At 40.7% G+C, this 17,152-nt stretch overlaps 1 protein-coding gene across 4 annotated transcripts in view; it reads left to right on the top strand.

Moving 5' to 3' along the window:
- Nucleotides 1–17,152, top strand: part of TET3 (tet methylcytosine dioxygenase 3) — a 113,365-nt gene that overhangs the window by 68,715 nt on the left and 27,498 nt on the right. For all 4 annotated transcript variants that reach the window (XM_079940302.1, XM_079940300.1, XM_079940301.1 and 1 more), the window contains one exon: nucleotides 12,431–12,521. In XM_079940302.1, coding sequence (XP_079796428.1) covers nucleotides 12,431–12,521 — 91 coding nt within the window. The remainder of the gene's footprint in view (nucleotides 1–12,430; nucleotides 12,522–17,152) is intronic.

Below are 17,152 nucleotides of genomic sequence, written 5' to 3'. Positions count from 1 at the left end.
CAATAATACAAGGGGGGATGAAGAGTCTCCATGAGCAGAAACCATAAGTGATAGACAACTTGCATCAGTTCATCTACTGGGATGCACATACCATTGCCAACCTTTTGTTTGCTTGTTTTAAACTAGGAATACAGCTGAACTCATTTTCACAACATGAGTCTTACTCTTACCCTTATTCTTAGTGTGGGTAATGACATATACACCTTTAGGCTTGCATATGTGTGTGTATATACTAATGTATATGTGATTGTGTGTGTATACTAACTATAGCATATTACACATGCTATACTGAAATTTGCTTGTTTCCTCACTTAAAATATCTCGGAGGTTATTTTTTGGTCAGTATATCTGAAGCTGCCTAACTCCTTTTGATAGCTGCTTAGTATTCCATTATATGGTTGTGCTATAATGTATTTATAATACATAATGTATTATGGACATTTAAGTTTCTGATATTTTGCCATTAAAAATGATGCAGTGAGGGACTTCCCTGGTGGCGCAGTGGTTAAGAATCCGCCTGCCAATGCAGGGGACACGGGTTTGAGCCCTGGTCCAGGAAGATCCCACGTGCCGAGGAGCAACTAAGCCCGCGAGCCACAGCTACTGAGCCCGCGTGCCACAACTACTGAAGCCCGCGCGCCTAGTGCCCGTGCTCCGCAACAAAGAGAAGCCACCGCAATGAGAAGCCTGCGCACCGTAACAAAGAGTAGCCCCCGCTCGACGCAACTAGAGAAAGCCCGTGCACTGCAATGAAGACCCAACACAGCCAAAACTAAATAAATAAATTTATTTTAAAAAAGATGCAGTGAGTATTCTTGTATATACAATATCACTTTGTACATATGCAAGTATATCCAAATTCCTAAAAATAAATTCTTAGAAGAATTTGACATTCTTTGAAATTACTGAGTCAAACAGATTGGGCATTTGTAATTTTAGTATATTGCTAAATTACTTTCCATACTGCCTGTTTTCCTGTACCCTCACCAACAGGAGGAGTTATCAGACTTTGATGGTGACTCATCTGAAGGGTAAAACTGGTACTTTATTGTACCTTTACATATGTTTGACCCATTTTCATTCCCTTTCAAAGAACCAGTTTTATCTTTTTTTCATTTATCTCTTGTATTATTGACCTTATTTAGCTGTAGGAGTTCTTGATCTGTTAAAGAAAGCAATGTTTGTCTGGTGTGAGTTCCAGATATTTCTCCCCAGTATTTGTCTTTTGGCTTGACTTTTGGTAGTTATTACTATAAATTTTTCTCTAGTTATATTTATCAGAGTTTTTGGTGTGTGTGTGTTGGCTTCAGAATTTCATGTTATACTTAGAGAAGACCTTCCCACTTCTATGATTATTTTTAAAAACTCATCCATTGTTTTTCTTCTAGAACTTGTATAGTTTAATTTTTTGTATTTAAATCTTTCAACCACTTGGAATGTATTTTGGGGTAAGTTATTAAGTGTGGAGCAAAATTTTTTCCTCAGTTGTTCCAACACCATGCATTGAAAAATTAATCTTTCCCCATTGACTGGAAATGCTATAAGGTATCTTCTTATGTATGGGTCTTATCTACCCAACTAGACCATACACTTTTTAAAGCCCCAATTAGTTTTGTCCTTCTTGCTTTCCCCATAAAACTGAGCATGATGTTCTGCATAGAACAGGTATGACATTAATTTTTTACCTTTTAAAAATTGTGAACTCCGTATATAGGCAAGTACACAAAGCATTCATGTACAGTTTAATGAAAATTTATAAAATGAACACCTGTGTAACCATCACCTAAATCAAAAAGTAGGCCCTTTCCAGTTCCCCAGAAGTCCCCTGTATACCTTTCCCAATCACATTCCTCTCCTGTCCCCCAGAGGCGACCACTCTCTTGACTTGTGACAATGATTTCCTTGTATTTCTTTAAGATTGAGCTGTATGAAATTGCCATTTCTGTAGGCAAAAAATCATTTTTTTATATTTTATATTTCAATTTAATAATTTTACCACCTATGTATGGATCTCTAAACAGTATAGTTTGGTTGAACCTGGTTTTGAATATCATTTAGATATAATCTTACTGTATTCTGTGCTGTGCTTCTTTCACTAACTATGGTGGTATGGTATTCAACCATTTTGTTGCAGTTTGTCAATTCTCATTGCTGGATATATGCCATTATATGATTCTACTGTGTTTTATTTATCCATTCCACTGTTGCTGGATTATGGGTTGTTTCCCATTTTGACTACTGAAAATATGTTGCTGTGAAAATCCTTGTACATTTTTTGATGCATGTGGCCAAGATTTCCTCTAGGACAGGATCAGCAAATTAGGGTCCCCTGCATAGTTTCTTGTTTTTGCTTGTTCGTTTTATTAACTTTTTACTATGAAATAATTTTACATTTATAGAGGATTTGCAGAGTTGGCACAGAGAGTCCCTGTATGCCCTTTATCCAGCATCCCATAATATAAACATCTTACATATTTATGGTGCATTTAAAACAGACGTTAATGTTGGCACAATACTATTAACTATAGACTTTGGATTTCGTCAGTTTTTCCACTAAAGTCCTTTTTCTGTTATAGGACCCATTGCAGGATAACACATCGCGTTTAGTTGTATGTCTCCCTAGACATGAAACAAATTTACGCACTGTAGTACAGTATTTGTGTAAAGTTCTTTTTGTTTGTAGCCTTATAGTATCCAGTCAATGTAGTATTTTCCAGAGTTACTATTACATCGTCTTTTAAGTCTCATTTCTTTCACTTAGAAAAACTCATTTAAAAATCATCCATGTTGTTGTGTGAGTCAATAGTTTCTTTTAATTGTGGAGAACTTCACATAACATAAAATTTATTTATTTTTAACATCCTTATTGGAGTATAATTGCTTTACAATGTTGTCTTAGTTTCTGCTCTGTAACAAAGTGAATCAGCTATATGTATACATATATCCCCATATCCCCTCCCTCTTGCGTCTCCCTCCCACCCTCCCTATTCCTCCCCTCTAGGTGGTCACAAAGCACCGAACTGATCTCCCTCTGCTATGCGGCTGCTTCCCACTAGCTATCTATTTTACATTTGGTAGTGTATATATGTCCATGCCACTCTCTCACTTTGTCCCAGCTTACCCTTCCCCCTCCCCGTGTCTTCAAGTCCATTCTCTACGTCTGCGTCTTTATTCCTGTCCTGCCCCTAGGTTCATCAGAACGATTTTTTTCTTAGATTCCATATATATGTATTAGCATACGGTATTTGTTTTTCTCATTCTGACTTACTTCACTCTGTATGACAGACTCTAGGTCCATCTACCTCACTACAAATAACTCAATTTTGTTTCTTTTTATGGCTGAGTAATATTCCATTGTATATATGTGCCACATCTTCTTTATCCATTCATCTGTGGATGGACACTTAAGTTGCTTCCATGTCCTGGCTATTGTAAATAGTGCTGCAGTCAAAATTGTGTTACATGACTCGTTTTGAATTATGGTTTTCTCAGGGTATGTTCCCAGTAGTGGGATTGCTGGGTCATATGGTAGTTCTATTTGTAGTTTCTTTAAGGAACCTCCATACTGTTCTCCATAGTGGCTGTATCAATTTACATTCCCACCAACAGTGCAAGAGGGTTCCCTTTTCTCCACACCCTCTCCAGCAATTATTGTTTGTAGATTTTTTGATGATGGCCATTCTGACTGGTGTGAGGTGATACCTCATGGTGGTTTGTGTGTTTGTTTTTATAAATGTATTTATTTATTTTTGGCTGCATTGGGTCTTCATTGCTGCGTACAGGCTTTCTCTAGTTGCATTGAGTGGGGGCTACTCGTTGCGGCGCACAGGCTTCTCATTGCGGTGGCTTCTCTTGTTGTGGAGCACAGGCTCTAGTTGTGCGGGCTTCAGTAGTTGCGGTGCATGGGCTCAGTAGTTGTGGCTTGCGGGCTCTAGGGCACACGGCTTCAGTAGTTGCAGCACATGGGCATAGCCTCTCCACGACATGGGAGATCTTCCCGGACCAGGGTTTGAACCCATGTCCCCTGCACTGGCAGGTGGATTCTTAACCACTGTGCCACCAGTGAAGTCAGGCCCCTCATTGTGGTTTTGATTTGCATTTCTCTAGTGATTAGTGATATTGAGCATCCTTTCATGTGTTTGTTGGCAATCTGTATATCTTCTTTGGAGAAATGTCTATTTAGGTCTTCTGACCAGTTTTGGATTGAGTTGTTTGTTTTTTCGATATTGAGCTGCATGAGCTGCTTGTATATTTGGGAGATTAATCCTTTGTCAGTCACTTCGTTTGCAAATATTTTCTCCCATTCTGAGGGTTGTCTTTTTGTCTTATTTATGGTTTCCTTTGCTGTGCAAAAGCTTTTAAGTTTCATTAGGTCCCATTTGTTTGTTTTTATTTCCATTTCTCTAGGAGGTGGATCAAAAGGGACCTAGCTATGATTTATGTCAAGGAGTGTCCTGCCTATGTTTTCCTCTAAGAGTTTGATAGTGTCTGACCTTATATTTAGGTCTTTAATCCATTTTGAGTTTATTTTTGTGTATGGTGTTAGGGAGTGTTCTAATTTCATTCTTTTACATGTAGCTGTCCAGTTTTCCCAGCACCACTTATTGAAGACACTGTCTTTTCTCCATTGTATATTCTTGCCTCTGTTATCAAAGATAAGGTGACCATATGTATGTGGGTTTATGTCTGGGCTTTCTATCCTGTTCCCTTGATCTATATTTCTGTTTTTGTGCCAGTACCACACTGTCTTGATTACTGTAGCTTTGTAGTATAGTCTGAAGTCTGGGAGCCTGATTCCCCCAGCTCCGTTTTTCTTTCTCAAGATTGCTTTGCTATTCAGGGTCTTTTGTGTTTCCATACAAATTGTGAAACTTTTTCTTCTCGTTCTGTGAAAAATGCCATTGGTAGTTTGGTAGGGATTGCATTGAACCTATAGATTGCTTTGTGTAGTATAGTCATTTACACAATGTTGATTCTTCCAATCCAAGAACATGGTATATCTCTCCATCTGTTTGTTTCATCTTTAATTTCTTTCATCAGTGTCTTATAGTTGTCTGTATACAGGTCTTTTGTCTCCTTAGGTAGGTTTATTCCTAGGTATTTTATTCTTTTTGTTACAGTGGTAAATGGGAATGTTTTCTTAATTTCTCTTTCAGATTTTTCATCATTAGTGTATAGGAATGCCAGAGATTTCTGTGCATTAATTTTCTATCCTGCTACTTTACCAAATTCATTGATTAGCTCTAGTAGTTTTCTGGTAGCATCTTTAGGATTCTCTATGTACAGTGTCATGTCATCTGCAAACAGTGACAGCTTTACTTCTTTTCCGATTTGGATTCCTTTTATTTCTTTTTCTTCTCTGATTGCTGTGGCTAAAACTTCCAAAACTATGTTGAATAATAGTGGTGAGAGTGGACAACCTTGTCTTGTTCCTGATCTTAGAGGAAATGGTTTCAGTTTTTCACTATTGAGAATGATGTTGGCTGTGGGTTTGTCATATATGGCCTTTATTATGTTGAGGTAAGTTCCCTCCATGCCTACTTTCTGCAGGGTTTATATCATAAATCAGTGTTGAACTTTGTCGAAAGCTTTCTCTGCATCTATTAAGATGATCATATGGTTTTTATCCTTCAGTTTGTTAATATGGTGTATCACATTCATTCGTGTATATTGAAGAATCCTTGCATTCCTGGGCTAAACTCCACTTCATCATGGTGTATGATATTTTTAATGTGCTCTTGGATTCTGTTTGCTATAATCTGTTGAGGATTTTTTCATCTTACATTCATCAGTGATACTGGCCTCTAGTTTTCTTTCTTTGTGACATCTTTGTCTGGTTTTGGTATCAGGGTGATGGTGGCCTCATAGAATGAGTTTGGGAGTGTTCCTCTGCTATGTTTTGGAAGAGTTTGAGAAAGATAGGTGTTAGCTCTTCTCTAAATGTTTGATAGAATTCACCTGTGAAGCCATCTGGTCCTGGGCTTTTGCTTTTTGGCAGACTTTTAATCACAGTCTCAATTTCAGTGCTTGTGATTGGTCTGTTTATATTTTCTATTTCTTCCTGGTTCAGTCTCAGAAGGTTGTTCTTTTCTAAGAATTTGTGCATTTCATCCAGGTTGTCCATTTTATTGGCATATATAGTTGCTTGTAATAATCGCTCATGATCCTTTGTATTTCTGCAGTGTTAGTTGTTACTTCTCCTTTTTGCTTTCTAATTCTTTTTTTTTTTTTTTTTTTTTTTGCTGTACGCCGGCCTCTCACTGTTGTGGCCTCTCCTGCTGCGGAGCACAGGCTCCGGACACGCAGCCTCAGCGACCATGGCTCACGGGCCCAGCCGCTCCGTGGCATGTGGGATTTTCCTGGACCGGGGCACAAACCTGTGTCCCCTGCATCGGCAGGCAGACTCTCAACCACTGTGTCACCATGGAAGCCCCTCTAATTCTATTGATTTGAGTCTTCTCCCATTTTTTCTTGATGAGTCTGGCTAATGGTTTATCAATTTTATCTTCTCCAAGAACCAGCTTTTAGTTTTATTGATCTTTGCTATTGTTTCCTTCATTTCTTTTTCATTTATTTTTGATCTGATCTTTATGATTTCTTTCCTTCTGCTAACTTTGGGGTATTTTTGTTCTTCTTTCTCTGATTGCTTTAGGGGTAAGGTTAGGTTGTTTATTTGAGATTTTTCTTGTTTCTTGAGATATGATTGTATTGCTGTAAAGTTCCTCTTAGAACTGCTTTTGCTGCATCCTATACGTTTTGGGTCATCGTGTTTTGTGCTTTTTTTTTTTAACACCTTTATTGGAGTATAATTGCTTTACAGTGGTGTGTTAGTTTCTGCCCTATAACAAAGTGAATCAACTATACATATACATATATCCCCATATCTCCTCCCTCTACGTCTCCCTCCCACCCTCCCTATCCCTCCCCTCTAGGTGGTCACAAAGCACCGAGCTGATCTCCCTGTGCTATGCAGCTGCTTCCCACTAGCTAGCTATTTTACATTTGGTAGTGTATATATGTTCATGCCATTCTCTCACTTCGTCCCAGCTTACCCTTCCCCCTCCCTGTGTCCTCAAGTCCATTCACTAGTAGGTCTGCATCTTTATTCCTGTCCTGCCCCTGGGTTCTTCAGAACCTTTTTTTTTTTTAGATTCCATATATATGTGTTAGCATATGGTACTTGTTTTTCTCTTTCTGAGTCGTCGTGTTTTTATTATCATTTTTTTTAGGTATTTTTTGATTTCCTCTTTGATTTCTTCAGTGATCTCTTGGTTATTTAGTAATGTATTGTTTAGCCTCCATGTGTTTTTATTTTTTACAGTTTTTTCCTGTAATTGATATCTAATGTCATAGTGTTGTGAACGGAAAAAATACTTGATACAATTTCAATTTTCTTAAATTTACTGAGGCTTGATTGTGACGCAAGATATGATCTATCCTGGCAAATGTTCCATGAGCAGTTGAGAAGAAAGTGTATTCTGTTGTTTTTGGATGGAATGTCCTATAAATATCAGATAAATCCATCTCGTCTAATGTGTCATTTAAAGCTTGTGTTTCCTTATTCATTTTCATTTTGGATGATCTGTCTTTTGGTGAAAGTGGGGTGTTAAAGTCCCATACTATTATTGTGTTACTGTCGATTTCCCCTTTTATGTCTGTTAGCATTTGCCTTATGTATTGAGGTGCTCCTATGCTGGGTGCATAAATACTTAAAATTGTTATATCTTCTTCTTGGATTGGTCCCTTGATCATTATGTAGTGTCCTTCTTTGTCTCTTGTGATAATCTTTATTTTAAAGTCTATTTTGTCTGATATAAGAATTGCTGCTCCAACTTTCTTTTGTTTTTCATTTGCATGGAGTATCTTTTTCCATCCCCTCACTTTCAGTCTGTATGTGTCCCTAGGTCTGACGTGGGTTTCTTGTAGACAGCATATATATGGGTCTTGTTTTTGTATCCATTCAGCCAGTTTGTGTCTTTTGTTGGAGCATTTAATCCATTTACATTTAAGGTAATTATTGATATATATGTTCCTATTACCATTTTCTTAATTGGTTTGGTTTGTTTTTGTAGGTCTTTTCCTTCTCTTGTGTTTCCTGCCTAGAGAAGTTCCTTTAGCATTTGTTGTAAAGCTGGTTTGGTGGTGCTGAATTCTCTTAACTTTTGCTTGTCTGTAAGGGTTTTAATTTCTCTGTCAAATCTGAATGAGATCCTTACTGGCTAGAGTAATCTTGGTTGTAGGTTTTTCCCTTTCATCACTTTAAATATGTCCTGCCACTCCCTTCTGGCTTGCAGAGTTTCTGCTGAAAGATCAGCTGTTAACCTTATGGGGATTCCTTTGTATGTTATTTGTTGCTTTTAATATTTTTGCTGGTTTTAATATTTTTCTTTGTATTTAATTTTTGTTAAATTAAATAACTTTGTTTTTAGTTTTTGATTAATATGTGTCTTGGCATGTTTCTCCTTGGATTTATCCCATATGGGACTGTCTGTGCTTCTTGGACTTGATTGACTATTTCCTTTCCCCTATTAGGGAAGTTTTCAACTATAATCTCTTCAAATATTTTCTCAGTCCCTTTCTTTTTCTCTTCTTCTTCTGGGACCCCTGTAATTCAAATGTTGGTACATTTAATGTCCCAGAGGTCTCAGAGACGGTCCTCAATTCTTTTTTCTTTATTCTGCTCTGTGGTAGTTATTTCCACTGTTTTATCTTCCAGGTCACTTACCTGTTTTTCTGCCTCAGTTATTCTGTTATTGATGCCTTCTGGAGAATTTTAAATTGCATTTATTGTGTTGGTCATCATTGTTTGTTTGCTTTTTAGTTCTTCTAGGTCCTTGTTAAACTTTTCTTGTATTTTCTCCATTCTATTTCCAAGATTTTGGATCATCTTTACTATCATTACTCTGAATTCTTTTTCAGGTAGACTGCCTATTTCCTCTTCATTTGTTTGGTCTGGTGGGTTTTTACCTTGCTCCTTGATCTGCATATTTCTCTGTCTTCTCATTTTTTTAAACTTACTGTGTTTGGGGTCTCCTTTTCGCAGGCTGCAAGTTTGTAGTTCCCGTTGTTTTTGGTGTCTGCCCCCAGTGAGTGACGTTTGGTCAGTGGCTTGTGTAGGCTTCCTGGTAGTGGGGACTGGTGCCTGTGTTCTGGTGGGTAGTGGGGACTGGTGCCTGTGTTCTGGTAGGCTTCCTGGTGAAGGGGACTGGTGCCTGTGTTCTGGTGGGTGGGGCTGGATCTTGTCTTTCTGGTGGGCAGGGCTGTGTCTGGTGGTGCGTTTTGGGGTGTCTGTGACCCTAGTATGATTTTAGGCAGCCTCTCTGCTAATGGGTGGGGTTGTGTTCCTCTCTTGCTAGTTGTTTGGTATGGGGCGTCCAGCACTGGAGCTTGCTGGCCGTTGGGTGGAGCTGGGTCTTAGTGTTGAGCTGGAGATCTCTGCGAGAGCTCTCACCAATTGATATTACATGGGGCCGGGAGGTCTCTGGTGGTCCAATGTCCTGGACTTAGCTCTCCCACCTCGGTGGCTCAGGCTTGGCACCCGGCTGGAGCACCAAGACCCTGTCAGCCACACGGCTCAGAAGAAAAGGAAGAAGAAAAAAGGAAGAAAAAAAAATAAATTAATACAATAATAAAATGAAAAAATAATTAATAAAAATAAAAGAAGAGAGCAACCAAACTAATAAATCCACCAATGATAACAAGCACTAAAAACTAAAATAAATATAAAAATCAGAAACAGGGCTTCCCTGGTGGCGCAGTGGTTAAGAGTCCGCCCGCCGATGCAGGGGACACGGGTTCGTGCCCCGGTCCGGGAAGATCCCACATGCCATGGAGCGGCTGGGCCCGTGAGCCATGGCCGCTGAGCCTGCGCACCCGGAGCCTGTGCTCCGCAACGGGAGAGGCCACAACAGTGAGAGGCCCGTGCACCGCAAAAAAAAAAAAATCAGAAACAAATCAATTGCAAACAGCAATCCCCAAGTCTACTGTTGCTCCCAAAGTCCGCTCCCTCGATTTTGGGAACATTCGTTGTCTAGTCAGGTATTCCACAGAGGCATGGTTCATCAAGTTGATTGTGGGGATTTAATATGCTGCTCCTTGGGCTGCATAGAGAGATTTCCCTTTCTCTTCTTTGTTCACACAGCTGCTGGGGTTCAGCTTTGGTTTTGGCCCACCTCTCTGTGTAGGTCACCCTCAGGCATCTGTTCCCGGCCAGACAGGAGGGGGTTAAAGTAGCAGCTGATTAGGGCACTCTTGCTCACTCAGGTCGGGGGGAGGGAGGGGTACAGTAGTCATAACTGGAATGCAGGGTGAGCCTCCAGCGGCAGAGACCGGCGTGACATTGCAACAGCCTGAGGTGCGCCGTCTGTTCTCCCAGGGAAGTTGTCCCTGTATCTCGGGACCCTGGAAGTGGCGGGCTGCACAGGCTCCTGGGGGTGTGTGGATAGTGACCTGTGCTCGCACACGGGATTCTTGGTGGCTGCAACAGCAGCCTTAGTGTTTCATGCCTGTCTGTGGGGTCTGAACTGATAGCCGCGGCTCATGCCCGTCTCTGGAGCTTGCTTAGGCGGTGCTCTGCCTTTCTGTGGGCACACTGGGGAGGAATGCTCTCTCCTCGTGCACGCTGAAAGGATGGTCTCTTGCCTCTTCAGCAGGTCCAGACTTTTTCCCAAACTCCCTCCCGGCTAGCTGTGGCGCACTAGCCCCCTTCTTCTTCAGGCTGTGTTCACGCAGCCAACCCAGCCAAGTCCTCTCCCTGGGGTCTGACCTCCGAAGCCCCGAGCCTCAGCTCCCAGCCCCCGCCCGCCCCTGCGGGTGAGCAGACAAGCCTCTCAGGCTGGTGAGTGCTGGTTGGCACCGATCCTCTGTGCGGGAATCTCTCCGCTTTGCCCTCCGCACCCCGGTGACTGCGCTTTCCTCCGTGGCTCCAAAGCTTCCCTCCGCCTACCCCCGTCTCCTCCAGTGAAGGGGCTTCCTAGTGTGTGGAAACTTTTCCTCCTTCCCAGCTCCCTCCCAGAGGTGCACGTTCTTTTGTCCCTATTCTTTTGTCTTCGTTTTTTCTTTTTCCTTTTGCCCTACCCAGGTATGTGGGGAGTTTCCTGCCTTTTGGGGGGTCTGAGGTCTTCTGCCAGTGTTCAGTAGGTGTTCTGTAGGAGTTGTTCCACGTGTAGATGTATTTCTGATGTATTTGTTGGGAGGAAAGTGATCTCCATGTCTTACTCATCTGCCATCTTGAAGGTCCCCCCCCCCAAATTAATCATTTTAAAGTGTACAATTCACTGACATTTAGTACATTCACAATATTGTGAAATAATCACCTCTATCTAGTTCCAAAACACTTCCATCATTCTAAAATAAAATCCTATACCCATTAAGTAGTAACTCTCCATTCCTCCCTCCTCCCAGCCTCTGGCAACCATCATTCTGCTTTCTGCTTCTATGGCTTTACCTATCCTGGATTACTTCATATGAATGGAATCACGTGATATATGTGATATTTTGTGTCTGACTTTTTCACTTATTGTAATGTTTTTGAAGGTTCGCCCACATTGTAGCATGTATCAGTACTTATTCCTTTCTCTTTTTTGAATTGTGGTAAAACATACATAATATAAAATTTGCCATTTTAACCATTATTTAGTGTATAGTTTAGTGGCATTAATTACATTCACAATATTGTGCAACCATCACCACTATTTCTAAAACTGTTTCAACACTAAACAGAAACTCTACCTATTAAGTAATAAGTCCCCATTCCCCACTCCTCCCAGCGGTTGGTAACCTCTAATCTAATTTTTACCTCTATGAATTTACCTATTCTAGATATATCCTGTAAGTGGAATCATACAATATTTGTCCTCTTGTGTCTGGCTTATTTCACTTAGCCTAACATTTTCCAGGTTCATCCGTGTTATAGCACGTATCAGAATAAATCCTTCTTATGGTCGAATAATATTCTGCTGTATGGATATACCACATTTTGTTCATCTGTTGATGGACACTTGTGTTGTTTTCACCTTTTGGCTCTTGTAATAATGCTGCAATGAACACTGCATACAGGTGTTGTTTGAGTCCTTGTTTTCAGCTGGTTTGGGTCTGTATCTAGGAGTGGAGTGGTTTGCTGACCTCTGGTCTAGATTATGTATAATGATAAACTAAATTCCAGAGTGGTTAAGCCTCAGTCTTGATAATGCATAGTTTTATCAGATTTCTAAATTTTTGCCAATTTGGTCTGTGTGTAATGGTGTTTCATTGTGATTTTAATTTGTATTTCCTGATTTCTAATGGGGGTGAACATATTTCCACATGTGTATAAGCCATTGAATTTCCTGTTTTGTACTATGCCATTAATTTTCCTATTGATGGTTTGCCTTCCTAAATTAATATTAATGAATTGATGTCTCCAAATAATGTTTACTTTGTATTTCTGCAGAACAAATAGTGGAGAAAGATGAAGGTCCGTATTACACTCATCTGGGATCTGGCCCCACGGTAGCCTCCATCCGGGAACTCATGGAGGAGCGGTGAGTGATGCACAGATGTCCAAGGAGAAGTGGGCAAGTTGTTAACAGAATATGGCTTTTAAGCACCTCTCGTTTTCATTGCCTTATACTAGACAGCCTACAGAAAGGAATCCCTGATACACAGACTGAAAAGTTGAATGTGGGATTTTCACCCCCAGGGCCCAGGGTTTCTTTTTTCTATAGGTCTGCCCTTTACAGATCCCCATAACCCCCTTTTATCTCACTCTTTCTTGAAACAGTTTTTATTAAAGAAATGGGGTTAAATGGTTGTATGTCCTGTAGAGTTTCTCATGGTCTGAAGTTTGCTGCTACCTTTCCTGTGGTATTGTTTAACAGGTTCTTCTGCCCTGTGTCGTGTAAATTGGTTAGATCTAAAGGCTTGATCAGAATCAGATTGTTTCTTTCTTTCAAAATTACCTCCTAGGTGGTGTTTTGTACCACCAAGAGGAGAAATGTATGCCTCGTCTTTGGCCAGTGGGCACCTATTCACATTGTCTCCTGAGTCCTTTTGACATGATCCTAGTTCTTGATTTCTCGTATTTTTATTGGGGGAAGAAATATTTAGAAAACATTCTCTGGGTGCTGGGGGTGCTCATTTTTCTAGGCCATTTCAGTAGAAAGAGCCAAGAGGTATGTGTAGGTTTTTTAGTTTTGCTACTGTTTAGTGATTAAATACATACACTGAGTTTATATACACTTCCAATTCGAACTCAAGACTATAGGGCTTTTACTTGACAGCTCTGTTTTGCTTTTTTAAGCAGTTTTGTACCGATAGAAACTTTAAAATCTATGTACGTGTCCACAGTAGCTATTAAATACTGTGAGTTCCAGTGTGTAGAGAGGTAAAAATAGCTTGGTGATTGAGAGCACATGGACACTAGACTGGAGCTAGTGGAGTAGCTAGTAGCTACTAGCTACTGGAGTAGCTAGTAGCTAGCTACTGGAGCTAGACTAAGGTCCAGTCCTGGCCCTTCCACTTACTGATGAGTTCTTTGGTAAGTTGCTTTTCTTCTCTGTGACTCGGTTTTCTTATCTGCAAAATGGAGAAAATAAAGGTACATACACTGGAGGAGAGTTATGAGGATAAACTGAATTGATGTCTGGAAAGCACATAGTGCTTACTAGTAAATATTACATACAGGGTGTCTACATCATATCTGCATTTACTGACTGCATTTTTATAACAAACATTAGTATTTTAATAGCAAAGGCGTAAATTATGTAAGACATAAACATGTTTGCTCATACATATACGTAGACATACAGATGTGTGGAAGGCTGGGGGCTGAGAATTATAGCTTAGAATTTCTACAAATTTGGGGACCAGATTTTGTCTGACCAGGGTAACTAATACTGTCATTAATATAGCAGGGAACATGATTTTGAACTAAATAACTGTAGTGATATCCCTGAATGAATAAAAGGTAAGATGGATGGAGCACAGTGATCTGCTGTAAACACTTATCGTGTACCATCTGGAAACATTTATGTTCATAGAAGCCCATCAGAAAAGCATTTGATCCAGGACCCAATCTGTAAATTCAAGACTGATTGAAAGAGCACCTCTGAGTCCATAAGAATCATCAAAAAGTCTACAAATAACAAATGTTGGCAAGGATGTAGAGAAAAGGGAACCCTAGTACATTGTTGGTGAGAATGAAACATTTACAACAGTGTGTGGGTTATTCATGCACGCCTGCATGTGCCCACATGTGTATGTGTTACAGCTTCGAGGTTGGAGCGGGCATTATTTTGGCCAGCGAGTTTTTTTTTTTTTTAACATCTTTATTGGAGTATAATTGCTTTACAGTGGTGTGTTACTTTCTGCTTTATAACAAAGTGAATCAGCTATACATATACATATATCCCCATGTCTCTTCCCTCTTGCGTCTCCCTCCCTCTCCCTCTCCCTCTCCCACCCCTCTAGGTGGTCACAAAGCACCGAGCTGATCTCCCTGTGCTATGCGGCTACTTCCCACTAGCTATCTATTTTACGTTTGGTAGTGTATATATGTCCATGCCACTGTCTCACTTTGTCACAGCTTACCCTTCCCCCTCCCTGTGTCCTCAAGTCCATTCTCTAGTAGGTCTGTGTCTTTATTCCCGTCTTGCCCCTAGGTTCTTCATTACCTTTTTTTTTTTTTTTAGATTCCATATATGTGTTAGCATACGGTATTTGTTTTTCTCTTTCTGACTTACTTCACTCTGTATGACAGACTCTAGGTCCATCCACCTCACTACAAGTGACTCAATTTTGTTTCTTTTTATGGCTGAGTTATATTCCATTGTATATATGTACCACATCTTCTCTATCCATTCATCTGTGGATGGACCCTTAGGTTGCTTCCATGTCCTGGCTATTGTAAATAGAGCTGCAATGAACATTGTGGTACATGACTCTTTGAATTATGGGTTTCTCAGGGTGTATGCCCAGTAGTGGGATTGCTGGGTCGTATGGTCATTCTATTTGTAGTTTTTTAAGGAACCTCCGTACTGTTCTCCATAGTGGCTGTATCAATTTACGTTCCCACCAGCAGTGCAAGAGGGTTCCCTTTTCTCCACAGCCTCTCCAGCATTTATTGTTTCTAGGTTTTTTGATGATGGCCATTCTGACTAGTGTGAGATGATACCTCATTGTAGTTTTGGTTTGCACTTCTCTAATGATTAATGATGTTGAGCATTCTTTTTGGCCAGCGATTTTTGTGAGGAATCTTGACACTATTGTTTACAGGTTGAGGGCTGCAGGGGAGTCAAATGTACAGGTTTGATCTGGGATAGTTTTTATGTGTGTTTGTTTTTTGGTAGCAATTTTGCAAGATTTCTAGACAGCTCTCTCAATAACTTTTAGTTATAGAAGAGTATGTTTTGAAATAAGGATTAAGAGATAATGATAAAGTTGAGATTTGTCCTTTTTTTTTTTTTTGTCATTGCTTTAAAAATAACAGCCAAGTGTAGATTCTCCAGAAACTGATCCAAGGGAGGAATTCCTCTCAAGACCAGGAATACTTGTGTTTTTCCTCAGCAACTGGTTTATTTTTATCTTAAGGGCCTTGTAAATCATGGAACAGATTGTGTTTCCATCTTTATGTTGGCTGCTTGTAAGCTTAGAGCCAGATTTGTGTATCCTCATTAGGAGGAACGTAATTTCTCATCTTTGGCCCGTGGGAGCCTATTCAGGTTCACTCCTGAGTCCTTTTGACATGACCCTAAGGAGTCTTCATTAGCTTCCTTGATTTCTCATGTGATGAAATGTTCTAGGCTCATCTCTTAAAAATATGCACAAGATCCCACCATCTGCATTTTGCATAACAACATCATGTCTATCTGTTTCCCCCTTTACTCTGATTTCATCACCTGTTATTTTTATCACATAGACATCTTTTTAAGCTCCTTCTGGAACAGGAGGGGAATGAATGATTGCTGAAAATCACCTGGAGGGGGGTCTAGTTTGTGAATGATCCAGGCTGTCTCTTTCTCTAGACTTCCCGCCCAACCCTTACTCTGCAGGACCACTCCACTGCCAGGAGTTGGCCAAGGCAAAGAGGGAAGAAAACTGAAATCCAGGGGATGTTGGTGCTTTTAGTTTATCTGGGAAAGACTGTGAAAGGAGGAGGTTGAAAGCAAGTCCTAAAATATTATCAGATTTGTTAATGGGTTCCATACCTCCTGGGTACCCAGGTCCTTGTTGTCATAGATAATTGGAGTCAGGTGTTCAAACCCATATCTGAGAATGGCCTGCTGCACAGGGCCACGTGTCCTCTAACTGGAAAGGGGATTCTCTGCAGCCTAGGAGTTCATTAAATGTTCATGCTAGGAATGAAAGCACCAACACCGTGCCAGCAAATCCTCTGAGTGTGGGGGGAACTGGTCTTATTAATGTGTGATAAAGGTAACCCTGAAGAATCACAACTTTAGATCAGCGGTTATCAAGCTTGAGCGTGCTTCAGGTCTCTGGAGGACTTGTGAAAGCGCAGATCGCTGGGCCCCACCCCAGGGCTTCTGACCCAGCAGGTCTGGGATGGGACCCGAGAGTCTGCATTCCTCCCAAGTTCCCAGGGGATGCTGGTCCCAGCACCACCTTTGAGAATCACTGGCTAAGACGATGAAGTTACCCTTTAGAATAAGGTTTCAGCCTACCCTTCCAGACTTAGTGTAGGGTCTAGGAGTTCACCTGTATCCTAGCCTCTTAATGATAGGCCGGAAAGTAAGACATTTAAGAAAAAAGAACTAAATCCAGAGTTGGTTGGTTGTCTTTAAACACAGAGATGGTTCTGGTTAAAAAAAAAAAAAATTCTAACTGATCAGACAGTGCTTGGCCCTTTTATTTGCTCTCAAATATGAAGTTCACTACAGGAAGCATTTCTCACAAGGATGAGACAGTGGGAAAGGTCTTGGTCAGAAAGCCCTGGTCTGTGTCCTCAGCTCACCCTCCTGTGGGGAACACGATATCCTGTCCGTTCCAGTGCGAACAGTATGGTCACCTCAGGTTGTTCTTCCCACAGCGCCCCCAGGACACACTGAGTGTCCAGGCTCTGCGCTCCTGATAGATGCTTGTGGAGCTGAAAGTTTTCCAGGAACCAAACAAAAGCAGCACTATCTGGTCTTTTCCTCTTGAGCCAGACCACGCTATA

This window comes from Stenella coeruleoalba, assembly GCF_951394435.1.
Source record: "Stenella coeruleoalba genome assembly, chromosome: 13".
NCBI classification, from domain to species: Eukaryota; Metazoa; Chordata; class Mammalia; order Artiodactyla; family Delphinidae; genus Stenella; species Stenella coeruleoalba.
The sequence above is the reverse complement of the archived record's forward strand: the minus strand, read 5'-3'. Positions and strand labels throughout refer to the sequence as shown.